Genomic DNA, 12,178 nt, shown 5'->3' on the forward strand with positions numbered 1-12,178 from the left:
TCTCTCTCTCTCTCTCTCTCTCTCTCTCTCTCTCTCTCTCTCTCTCTCCCTCCCTCCCTCTCTCTCTCTCGCCCCCAGCAAGGCACGTGGGAAACGGCCTGACCAGTGTCCTGTCCCAGCACCGGCCAGCCCACCATGCTGCTGCCACCTGGGCTGGTTCACACCACCTGCTACTACTGGAGGAACCAGTCACGTGGTTCTCATACCACAAATACCACCTTTCATAAGTACTTCTGACAGTTGGGAACCGTCTCCACAAACGCAGGTTCAAGACCCCCCCCCCCCCCCCACACACACACACACACACACACAGGTATACATGTTATTTCAGAAAGGGAATTACTCCTTTTCAAATGTGTATGTAGGTAGTGTGCAGATGTTTAGATCATAAAGATCATGTTCTCTGGTAAAGATGTGCTTTCTGCCAACATATTACATGTATAATATGTTTGGATCTTAAAATCAAAGCCATACATATTTATTGCCCACATCAACTACCATTGAGGAGTTTAAGTACTGGAAAGATGACATTTCTTCAGCAGATCTGAACTCGTTCATTCGTCTCCACGACACTCAAAGCTTTTTCAAGTCAGTAAAGGTTTATTCAGTCACAAAATGTTTCACAGTTAAAAAAAGACAACTTCCACGAGCATTACAATTAACAACTGTTCCAATACATTATAGTACAATATCTCATATATTAAAGCTAATGTCCAGGTAATGTCCATTCATGAAGCCTTGGGTTTGCGTCTGATCACTGAATTGATCCAATCGATATAGTTCACCACTTTAGTGTAAACACCAGGTTTTTTAGTGCGGCCGCAGCCCTCTCCCCAGCTGATGATCCCGTACAGGAAGCTGACATCATCCCTCGCACAAGCCAAGGGGCCCCCAGAGTCGCCCTGGGGAAACACATAAATAGATACAGTTCATACACATAAACATACGCGCACGGATCGAAGCGGAGTCACACAAACATCTGAGTCACGCAGGGGGGGGACGGGGGGGAATGAGGTGGTTGCACCAGCTCTTTGTTAGCTCATATTGCCTGGACCCTGTTCCCCCATGTTTGTGTGACAAAGTGACTAAATTTGAAAGACATAGGATTATATACAAATATGAAACAAGGAGTAAAGGACACTATATACACAACTCAAAATAAAGGACTAAGACATGAACTAGTTAAACAAGAGAAATAAGATATACTGAACACTGTTGCAGTGGACATCCAAAATGATACATTTCCATCCTGCCCAGCAGATAGAGGGATACCCAATCATATGGTGGCCTGGCAAGCAGATTATGCCAATCTATGATTCATGGTGCATGAGCTGACTTCCATTGTTGGACAAGCAGTCTCCTGGCCGACATAATAGCAGTCTGGACACATTCAGGATAGATAAAGTACACATTCTTTACACATGACATCTATTGCTTCTGTCCATCCGGGGAGAGGGATCCTCCTCTGTTGCTCTCCTGAAGGTTTCTTCTCTTTTTTCCCTGTGAAAGGTTATTTTTTGGGGAGTTTTTCCTGATTCGATGTGAGGTCCTGGGACAGGGATGTCGTATGTGTACAGATTGTAAAGCCCTCTGAGGCAAATTTGTGATATTGGACTATATAAAATAAATTGAATTGAATTGTCTTTCAGGGTGGACAGATAAGTTGGTCCAGTAGTGAGTCAGAACGCTGCAGACAGCAGCCAATAAAAAGTGCCCGTTTCTGCCACCGACAGGCTCAGATTGTTGTTGTCAGGCTCCGGCAGCGTCATGGAAAGGACCCGACAGAGAGGCGATACATTTCTTTATTTACCTTTCGCTTGATCGTGTCCGCTTGTTATTGTGTCATGTGACTGTTGTCGGAGTTGTTGTGTTAGGAGCACAGAAAGGAGAGCTTTTCAATATCATGGCTGAATATGGAGCTGATTTTCGACAATGTGGGTGCAACGTGAGATTTTCGATACAATAAACAGAACGGATCAAGCAAAAAGGTAAAGGAAATAATAATAAACATAATCAGCAATCTGAGCCTGACAGTGGCAGTTTCACCTTCTCCCTAACGGTGAGGAATTGTTTGAACATAACCATCAACTTGGTAGTTCGGGATTTAATATTAATCACTGTCTCAAAATGTTTTCCTACCTGGCAGGCGTCGACACAGTCGTTGAGTCCCGCACAAATCATGTCAGCAGTGACATGGTTGCCATAAACATCTGGCTTCCTACAAGCTTCGTGAGGAATCAGCCTCACTCCGGCCTCCTGCAGACTAGAGTAACCCTCGGCCTCTGTCAAAATAAAGCACAAACACTATTTTTCAGTTAGTTGTTAATTAATAATAGTGCAGATAGTCCATCCACTTATGTTGCCTAATTAGACCTCTTCTCTCTCAGAACTGTGTGGGCGTGAACTGACTGGGCTTAATCTCCCTCACTCTCAGTGTTATTAGTTAATTAAATTGTATGAAAACACATACTTTACCAGCATAGCTCCACCCAATTTTCTGACTAAAGCTTTACTAAAGTAGTTAATATCACCTATGTGGGTGTGCAGGGCTCTTAAGATTAACGAATACACACTATCATCATTTTTTCCAAGAAATTACAGATGCTCAAAAGAATTGTGTCTTTTCCCAAGATGACGGTCTGATGGTAGAGCATACTCTTCCAGGTTGCTCAGACATTTCAGAGAAGAGTATAACCTCCGCGGTTTTAATGGTAGCTCCTGCCCTGAACCTTAAGCAATACATAGACAATTGTTTCTGATTCGTTACCGCCACGGATGTTCTCTAGACACTGATTTGCACATTGGTTAAGTCTTTAAGATACTAAGATATTTCCTAGCTCTCAAGTTTCAACAGTACCTCCCGATTTACTAAATCAATTGATTGAAAAAAGAAGAATAAATAACCTCGGAAGAACTTTAAGCACAAATGTACGGATGGATTCACGTACACTAGGTTTATAACACTGAAGTAAAATGACAATCAAGACCAAACTTCTGTCAAACCAACACTGGCTCTGCTCTGGCAGTTTAAAACAAGAAGGTCGTTTATTGGCACTCGCGACACCAAACAAACGATAGGTGTCACCATGAAGACGCTGCCACGGTTTCCTCGTTACTCACTCTCATGCATGTGTCCCCAGCCGCTAATAGTACAGCAGTAGTCATCGGGGAACGTCATGCTTTGGTCTGGGAGACAGATGGGTCTGATGAACGGGGTTCTCCTCGCACACCGCCCGTCCTGCTTGGCCAGTTTGATCAGGACTGCCCGACAGAAACACAACGTTATGAAACGACGAAGGCCAATGAAGAGGTCCAAAAGAGTCGTTAACATGATGACACAAGTGGTAGACTTGAAGACTCCGTTGGCCAATGAAAACACCACACCAGTGTGTGTGTGTGTGTGTGTGTGTGTGTGTTTGGGGGAGCACAGGGACACAGCTGCTGAGTGACGCACAGCTGTGCACGCAGACCTTTAGTGAGTTTGTGTTTTTTCTGAATGGGGGACAGGAGGTCTTTGTTTATGTGAGTCACTAGTGTGAGTGTCCACTTAATGCTTACCAATGTCATGTAGTGTTGGATTAAACACTGAGAACTGCTTTGGAAAGATGTACTTCTCCACTCCAAACGTCCTGGTGTTGGGACCGGTGACGTTGAAATTCTGCTGGCCGAGCACCACTCGAAGCTGAGACCTCAGGGGGCTGAGGGCAGAAGACGCACTACTGTCAGCGACGTATGTGTGTACTGCTAACACTCGTGTCCGTCTGTCTGTCCAACATCTTCGTCCAGAGCCAAGTCGCCGTGAACACTACCAGCTGAATTTCCTTAAACTTTGATCCCCAGAGTGTAAATCGCGGGAATGCGACCAACATTGATGGGCCATAAACTGTCAATGACTGCACAAGAAATATCGAAATCTAACGAGCAGATTTCTATTTAATGTATCTAGTGCATGGATGCTCCCCAGAGGATGAACCCTCCCCATTTCAGACTGATTTAATGATCTCTTGGCTTTCCCTGAGGACAGATAATAACAAGACTCTAATAACAGCTAAATCTCCAGCATGTTGTTTATTATGCTCTGGGTGTCTGTACTGTGTCGTGCAAGGAACATTGTGGACTTTCATTAGTTCAATCAAATCACTATCAGCTGATACTAAATCAGTTTAGCAGTGCCTTGCAGATATTATGTTCTGTATCTTTTTCTAAAACCCTGAAAAAAACAACAACTTTTGAACTACTTTGCACTTTTAATCACTTGAGTTATGTCACGATTTAGCTTAAGATCTTTGAACTTGAGCAATGACAACAGATGCCTGTTAGCTGACATCACATGGGGAAATGTATGCACTTGCATGTAAACAGCATCTGTGCATGAGACGTTTTTAGGTTTTCCTCGAACTGGTTGTCTAAATATAGGGCGTTCGTGAAGCTGTCAACGTGAGCTGTGACCTCTTGTTTAGCTGCAAAGGTCAGAAAACCGCTAAAATAATGCTCCTCTCTGATCTATGAATGTTTTGTTGTGTGTTTCTTGCATTGCTGACTCAAACTGAGCACTTTCAGTCTTTTATATAACAAAGTGTTGTGTTGGTCCCAAAAGTTTCAGTTTTTTTTCTCCATCATTGCCTTTTGCCACACATACAAATATAAGCTGATGTGCATCCATGACATACTTGCGGAAGAAGCAATGAGCTGCAGAGACAATCCAGCAGGAGGAGACCATGGTGCCGGCGCAGAAGTCTGACTGTCCGATGTAGATGGCTGCCATCCAGGGGTGAGTACCTGGCAGGGCTGAGTTTCCGCCCATAATCCGCCCCCTGGCTATCGATAACCTCTTCTTGTGCTTTTTGCCACACACGTTCTTTATGCTGGGCACGGAGGGCTTGGGTTTTTTAATGCCGGGCAGGACATTAAACGGCATAATCCTTCGAGAAGAAGCTGCATGGAGAAAACAAAAATTAAAGTGCGGGATTAATTCAGACTTAGTGGCATAATTGTGACTACAAGCTCCAATTTGTGAACGGGAACTAAAACTACGACAGACCGGTCTAACGGCTGGAATATTTTTGCGACCGCGATCATTCCTTATAATGATAAGTTCATTATGTTCAAATAAGGGTCCATAATGAAAACATCGACATAAATATGCCATCCTTGGTGAGATACATAAGGGGACTTTTTTTCTTTTCTTGCTTTGAATGAATAATGTGTTTATGTAACTCTGTAAATGCTGTTCATTCTGTACACATGACACCTATTGCATCTGTCCATCCGGGGAGAGGGATCCTCCTCTGTTGCTCTCCTGAAGGTTTCTTCCCCTTTTTTCCCTGTGAAAGGTTATTTTTGGGGAGTTTGTCCTGATCCGATGTGAGGTCAAAGGTCAGGGATGTCGTATGTGTACAGATTGTACAGCCCTCTGAGGGAAATTTGTAATTTGTGATATTGGGCTATACAAAATAAACTGAATTCAATTCAATTGAATGGAAAGAACAGAGTTACAGCAATCAATTTTTTTAACGATGGAAGCAAATGATGAAAGCAAAATCAATCTGGCCAAGCTAACAGATGCTTTACCAATATGGAAGAGCATTAATGTATATCAATACACCCGTTCAGTGCCCGTTTACTCACACACAGGCATCACACAGGAGGGGACGTCGCAGTACTCCCAGGAGATGACACCGTCATTTAGTGTGTAGCACCACGGCATCTTGTCCTTATCTGGGTTTCTACACACACAGAAACACAGCGACAGAGTGTGTGTAGGCGTGGCTCTATTGTGTTACACCGTAGCGAGATGGCTTACAAGGGCTCCATCACTTTTGAATGTGGAGGCTGAAAATGATTCAGTTTTCAGTTTTAATAACCAGGAATCAAGTCTCCCTGAGCTGCAATATGAAACTTTCCCGGCAATAAAACTTTGTGTTTGTGCCTAAATCCCAATGTTTGCTTGGAATGGGCTTTCCTTTGATGTTTGGGGCCTTTTGGGGCGCATGCCATTTGCTGTGGGCATGCCATTATGGCTGCTGCGTAGTCATGGCAACAACGACTGAGGAAAGCTTTAAGAAATGGAAGAGGAGCGAATGTGGAGTAGCTTAGTTTTTATTTCACAAAGGCTGGATTCACCGTGTGCTTCTTTAATGCTTCTGGTGGTTTTATGGTTGCCTCTGAGTAGACTTCTTCTAAGGGCTCGTCAACATGAGCGACAAGTGTTGCCACGTGAACCTCGCAGATAAGGGCTAGGACTGGCAGGCAGCTTTGCTAGCTCAGGATGAAAAGTTGGATATTGCAGCTTTAAAGAAATCTGGCCTTTCAGATAAGCCCGTTCCTACTGTAGCAACCACAGAGTCCACAAGAAGATCTACTCAAACTAGAAGTGGCCATCGTCTGTCACGCTGCTCGCTACCAGAATTAGCGGGAGGTCTCGACACACACCTGCAGTAGGCATGTTCCCCGAGGCCCCTGAGGGGCGGGGCCACCACCGTGCCCACATGGAGCTCGTCATACAGCAGGTCTGAGTTCCACGCCATGCACCTGGCGCCGGACACCGTGATGCCCACCAGCCCTCTGTAATCTGTGCCCCTACTGTTATAGCACTCCGTCTCCGGCTCTGCACACACACAGACACACACACACACACAGGCGGAAAATCAGACAAAACACAATTGTCTCAACACAGGTATTTTAACAATGTGAATGTCCATCAGACAATTTCCAGACGTGTGATGACAGATATCTTGCTTTCACACTAAAATCAGTCCCTGTCAGTCTGCTTTGACAACAGGTGCCTGCACAGGTCTTCTCCTGGCATCGTTAATCAAACCTTTCTTCCCGCACGTGCATGAACACGCATGCATGACAAACGCACAGGAGGGCACACGTAACGAAGAACACTCCGGCCCTGCTTTTACTCACCGAAGCTACAGTACGGACCGCTGTAGCCACGTCTGCAGTTACACACTTCTTTGCCGGTGGCTGTGATCAGTCGACACGTTCCGTCATTCTGACAAAGGTTCGAACGGCACACTGGACACAGACGGGGAAGCCAGGTCACATCTTAATGCCATACATACTGTACATTTCCACAATAAGCCATTTAAAGCATTTCAAGCTCAAATAAAAGCAGAAACAAATGTTAATTTGGCTTTGTAACTGCTGGCTAACAATCATATATAATATGTCACTGTTGTTCAAGTTATATATCTTCAGCTACGTCTGCATTGGGATCATTTAAAGAGTTCAAACACAAGTGTTTTAGGAGTTGAATGTGTTCCCTTGAGAATAAATTAGTGCAAATAGGCCAGAAGATCAAATTGATCTTGAGAAAAGTAAAATTGTAAGGCCAAGTCAACGGGCATTTTGCTGCGTTTAGCTTCAAGGACAGATTTATTTTCCCCAGTAAGTTACGCTCCAGGTTTCGGCTCAGCGAGGATGAAACTACCTCGCTGCCTTTCTCTTTCATGTTAAATGCCCATGAACATCCCCCCCCCCCCCCACGTTGATATGAAAGCACCTCACGGGCCCATGGGGTGTGTCCTAAAACACCATTCCTGAGTCACAGTGAGTCATATAATCTGTCTTTTCTTCCATTGCTATGTTAGTCGTGTAACTATGGAGCTGTGATCAAAGGGAAAAAAGCATGTCTCTGGGTGGGGAGGAGATCTGACACTTGTGTATCGTGTGTCTTGATGAAGTATGAAAAAAACCTTCAGACGTCTTTCCTTAGAGAGCGCTTATCTGCGTCGATGGTCCGCATTTTACATGATGTCAAGCATTAGAAAATGCACGCTGACTTTCTGCATATTCTTAGAAACCACATGCAGAGTATAAAGAGTTCACTTAACCGACAGTCAGCTCAACAAAAGCAGACCGCAGAGCGAAAGGCGGGACACAGATGAAGCAGAACAACAGCTGAAAGCACATCTTACGTGTGTAGCGAACTCTTTCACACTCGACCTCCCCGTCCACACATGTGCACTGTTCCACATTACGGAGGTGAATTCGTCCCCAAGACTCTCCGGTGTCATAATAGCGCAGGTGTACGGTTTCATAGCACTTCTCTGAAAAGCCGACACAACACATAAAAAGGCATTAGGTTGAAACGTGAGCGCAGACTGAAGAGCTCAATGGAGCGTGCGGTAGCGAGGGTTTGGTGGCCGAGCTGTGCCAGATTCTTTTCCGAGTGGACGCATGTTAAAAATGTTGTTTTTGCTTTTGTTTGAATGGGAGCAATTTATATAACTTCCAATGTAGATAGAAACCTCTTTTGCAATCGATTCCAAACAGACTTCTCTGAACCGAACGAGGGAGTTGAGAAAAGGCAGAAGTGGAGCGTGAAATTCTATCTTGGAAAATCATGTTTTGGCAAAAATCATTTGAAATATTACCCATGTAACTTCATTATACTGCGAAGCGTGTCACATTTAAGACTTTTTTTAAATAACATATACAGGTTTTTTTCTTTTTCTTTTTTTGACACAACCTCACTCACGGTCGTCTGAATTAAACTAAACTTTCATCGTCACATTCACTCAATTTGACCTCTGCATTAAAGCCATCCTCAGAATTTAAGGAGCAGTGGGCGGCGCAGGGAGCAACTAGGGGTGTGCCACCTTTTATGTGGATGTCCAATCATTCTTGATGGTGAATGTAGTCAAATAAAGCAATAAACTCCTTAGTGCATGTTATATTGACAAAGAAAGCAGATTTCTCCTGCCTGGATATTCGGAGGCGGAGACTAGAAATCCAAGATGAAACCGTAGTTCTTCCATTACCTCCGTCACTGTCGCATCAAATGATGGCGCTGGATGCAGGAAGAACTACGAAGTCATCCTCACCACAATGTGTTGCTTCCGTCGACTATATTTACCAATCAATGCTGATTGGACATCCACGTAGAAATCTGGCTAATTTTCTCTTGATAATTATTGTAGGCTTTCAAGAGTTCAAGAATTAAAAATGAGTTTAACAGAGTGAAATCGTATCCCTGTTAGCATAAGTTTCCCATCAACATCTCGAGGCTGGTGATAAGAGTTTGTTTGTTTTTTCCAGCAGCTGCCAGGTGATTGGCAGCCAAATGTGCACCACGATATTAAATAATGATTGCAGAGAGAATCAGACAACACGAAAAAAACGAAAAACATGTCGACAAGATTGAATGGAGGACACGCATGACCAAACAGTGGTATTATACTTGTCGTTCATAAAATAATAACAATAATCATCCATTGTACCTACTCTGCTCACAGACTCTCCCGGTGAAGCTCTCGGGACAGGAGCACTCAAACCAGCTCCGTCGTGGGATGGTGCAGACGCCTCCGTTCTGACACGGGTTCACCTGACATGGATCGGTGACTCTGCGTGACGTGTGGACAACAACTGAAACACATCAACAAAGAAAACCGTTACGGGATGAAGAATACAGTATCATGATTGATTGATTGATTGATTGATTAAATGCACTGTGTCTCGTGAACTAACCGCCTGGCTGAGTTTTCTCTGGTGCGCAGAAGCCCCACTGCCGGTCACGGTCAAAATTATTTGTGAGGGAGCACCTACAGCAGAGGAGAAATATATAATACAGTCAGCAGCTCGTCACCTGGATTACCAATGGAAGAAACATTTGCAATTGTGTAAGAGTTGGCCAATATGTATTCATAATCATATCAACCGTGTCATTATGATCATGCTCGCACGCGGATATTAGCATTGAGCTCTATTACAGCCTCGCAGGGCTGTTAGCAGGCTGACGACCTTTTGTCATGTTTGAAGATTTTTGCAGCAAAAAATAGACGTCCCTATCTGGTTATTTTTTTATACAATTATTAAATAATAAATATATGATGTGTTTTTATTGTGACATAAAACTACTTGTGGATTGTATCCACCCCTAAATGACATATTTCAAACCTACAAGTACGAACAAGGTGCTCCAACAATCTCTCTGTGAAGGAAATGCTGCACTTTCTGAGGCCTTTTTTATTCTGAGAAAAAAAGGGAAAATCTATCTGAAACATAACCAATCAACCTTCACTAACTCTGTCAATCAACCACGACTTTATTCAAAGTAACTTCTGCATACTTCTGCACTGCTCGCTGCAGCTGCAGTACATAATGACAAACCTCTCTTGCCACCGAGCTCATGAGCACATCGCATAAACACGCAGAGTCATATTGCGTCAACTTCATGTGTAGGTGGACCGCTGTCACTGTTTAAGATGGATTTTCTACATTATAGCTTATGTCCACTTTAATATCTTCTGGTTATAATAACATCATTGTACGATATTCTAGTTGGGGGCACACATATTATTATAAAGCCCACCAACGATTCAGCGATGAGCAATTTATTGAAACAATTAAGCCCATTACCTCATTAAATATAACATTAGCATAAACCCATTTGACTACACAACCCAATTACACGCAGCATCAATGTGTCTTTGAGCAAATCGATGCCATTGCCGCAATGCAACATGGGAAATAGCGGTGTTTTTGTTCATTTTGAGGTCATCCCAACTTGAGGACAAGTCATTCGTACAAACGCCCGTGACGTAACACCTGCGGTCGGTGTGCCACAGAGACGTAGACAAGGTGTGTAGCTTATGAGCGTGTTGTCTGAATGTAACCAAATATGATGACGCAGCACTTGTGTTGAGATTTGCCTGAGGTCAAGTGTGTGGTAACTTTGTGTGACTGCACGCACATTAGTGGTTGTTTGTGTAACCAAAACAGCGGAGCCGGATGGGCTTGGCGAATAACGGACTCACCATGGTTTTGAGGAGAGGATGGTGAGGCAGTGATGATGAATCCTTCCACCCTGACGAAATGGGAATTTACATTCTTTGTCCGATGTAGTAAAAACTGGCAGCAGAGAAGAAGAAACAACAACAAAAAGAAGCAGCTTGTTATTGATTTCCAATGAACACAGATGTGCAAACAGCACACGTGTGAGGTGCCGTTTCCCCCTGCACCTCACACACAAAAGACTCCTTTGACTTTGTACAAAGCTCTGATCTGAGGACACTAAACCCACCAGCCTCTTGTTGAACAGCCACATCATGACACTCAGACAAGGTGTGGTGCCATGTGTGTCTCCACACACATTTATCATTTGTGCATACCAATAAACAAAGTACAATAACATCACCTAAAATCTAACAGAATATGAACAAAGCTAACACACATGGTGTGTTATTAGATAGATGTGTCGTTTAAGTGTACAGAGACAGACCTATGAAAGCACTACCCCCCCCCCCCCCCCCCCATCCTTTTCTCCCCTAAATCAAACATATACCTGAGGTAAAACTTACCTTTCCGGCTCTCCCTGAACGGCTCTTTGGAGATGACTCTTTCATACGACGGGACCAATATGCGCTGGAATCAAGGGAAGATCAGTTAGTGCACGTGTTTTTGCTTTTAGCGCACGCAAAAATGGATTTCACAAGAAGAAGAAGAAGAAGAAGAAGAAGAAGAAGAAGAAGAAGAAGAAGAAGAAGAAGAAGAAGAAGAAGAAGAAGAAGAAGAAGAAGAAGAAGAAGAAGAAGAAGAAGAAGAAGAAGAAGAAGAAGAAGAAGAAGAAGAAGAAGAAGAAGAAGAAGAAGAAGAAGAAGAAGAAGAAGAAGAAGAAGAAGAAGAAGAAGAATTAGAAGAAGAAGAAGAAGAAGAAGAAGAAGAAGAAGAAAATAAAAAAGACGCGCAAGGGTTGCGCAGGATAGTTCAAACTTACCGCCCGTGTACTGAAAACACAAGGTAGAAAAAGTAGCATGAAGTATCCCATCATGGAGGTTCGCGTCCCGTTGGTCCCCGGTGTCCGGAGGAGCTGGTTTCCAGGTGTTGCCTGTCACGTTATAGCAGTGAGTTCCCGAGTCCTCAGCCTGCTTTTGGTCATAGAGAACGTGGGAAACCCTGCAAGTATTATCCTGTCCCTCACAACTTGGAGCCGGATTGAGTAAACCCGTTGCGTCATGAGGCTCGTCGACCTCTGAGGCATCCCGTATCCCGGCTGGTGTTCCCTCTGCACCTTCCCCGCTGACGCCCACGCTCGTTACGGTCGGGAGTCATCGAGAGAGGACCAAAAGGACCAGGTTCCCTCCTTCCTGCCGTCCGGGGGCCGTGTAACGTTCACGCGCTAATCCGGCGTCGTTCACGTTACTTTTTTTTTTTTTTTGCCACATAATAT

The 12,178-nt window shown here is 44.0% G+C and overlaps 1 protein-coding gene across 1 annotated transcript; it reads right to left on the minus strand.

Moving 5' to 3' along the window:
• Nucleotides 1-634: 634 nt before the first annotated feature.
• On the minus strand, nucleotides 635-11,833 carry LOC117747860 (hepatocyte growth factor activator). Its single transcript, XM_034557358.1, has 14 exons — nucleotides 11,726-11,833; nucleotides 11,310-11,373; nucleotides 10,767-10,860; nucleotides 9,478-9,551; nucleotides 9,235-9,375; nucleotides 7,926-8,057; nucleotides 6,913-7,023; nucleotides 6,433-6,607; nucleotides 5,629-5,726; nucleotides 4,671-4,935; nucleotides 3,559-3,698; nucleotides 3,121-3,261; nucleotides 2,140-2,282; nucleotides 635-902 (listed from the first exon to the last, which is right to left on the minus strand). Exons 1-14 carry the CDS (start codon nucleotides 11,777-11,779, stop codon nucleotides 729-731), a joined length of 1,806 nt encoding a protein of 601 aa, XP_034413249.1. The 5' UTR covers nucleotides 11,780-11,833; the 3' UTR covers nucleotides 635-728.
• Between the last annotated feature and the right edge of the window lie 345 nt (nucleotides 11,834-12,178).

Source organism: Cyclopterus lumpus, chromosome 18 (genome assembly GCF_009769545.1).
Source record: "Cyclopterus lumpus isolate fCycLum1 chromosome 18, fCycLum1.pri, whole genome shotgun sequence".
NCBI classification, from domain to species: domain Eukaryota; kingdom Metazoa; phylum Chordata; class Actinopteri; order Perciformes; family Cyclopteridae; genus Cyclopterus; species Cyclopterus lumpus.

Excerpts from the sequence above, each read along its gene's own strand:
- LOC117747860 (XM_034557358.1), bottom strand. The coding sequence starts at position 11,779 with ATGATGGGATACTTCATGCTACTTTTTCTACCTTGTGTTTTCAGTACA. Across the intron at positions 10,861-11,309 it reads GTTCAGGGAGAGCCGGAAAG|TTTTTACTACATCGGACAAA; the intron begins GTAAGTTTTACC and ends CTCTGCTGCCAG. Across the intron at positions 6,608-6,912 it reads CGGTCCGTACTGTAGCTTCG|AGCCGGAGACGGAGTGCTAT; the intron begins GTGAGTAAAAGC and ends GTGTGTGTGCAG.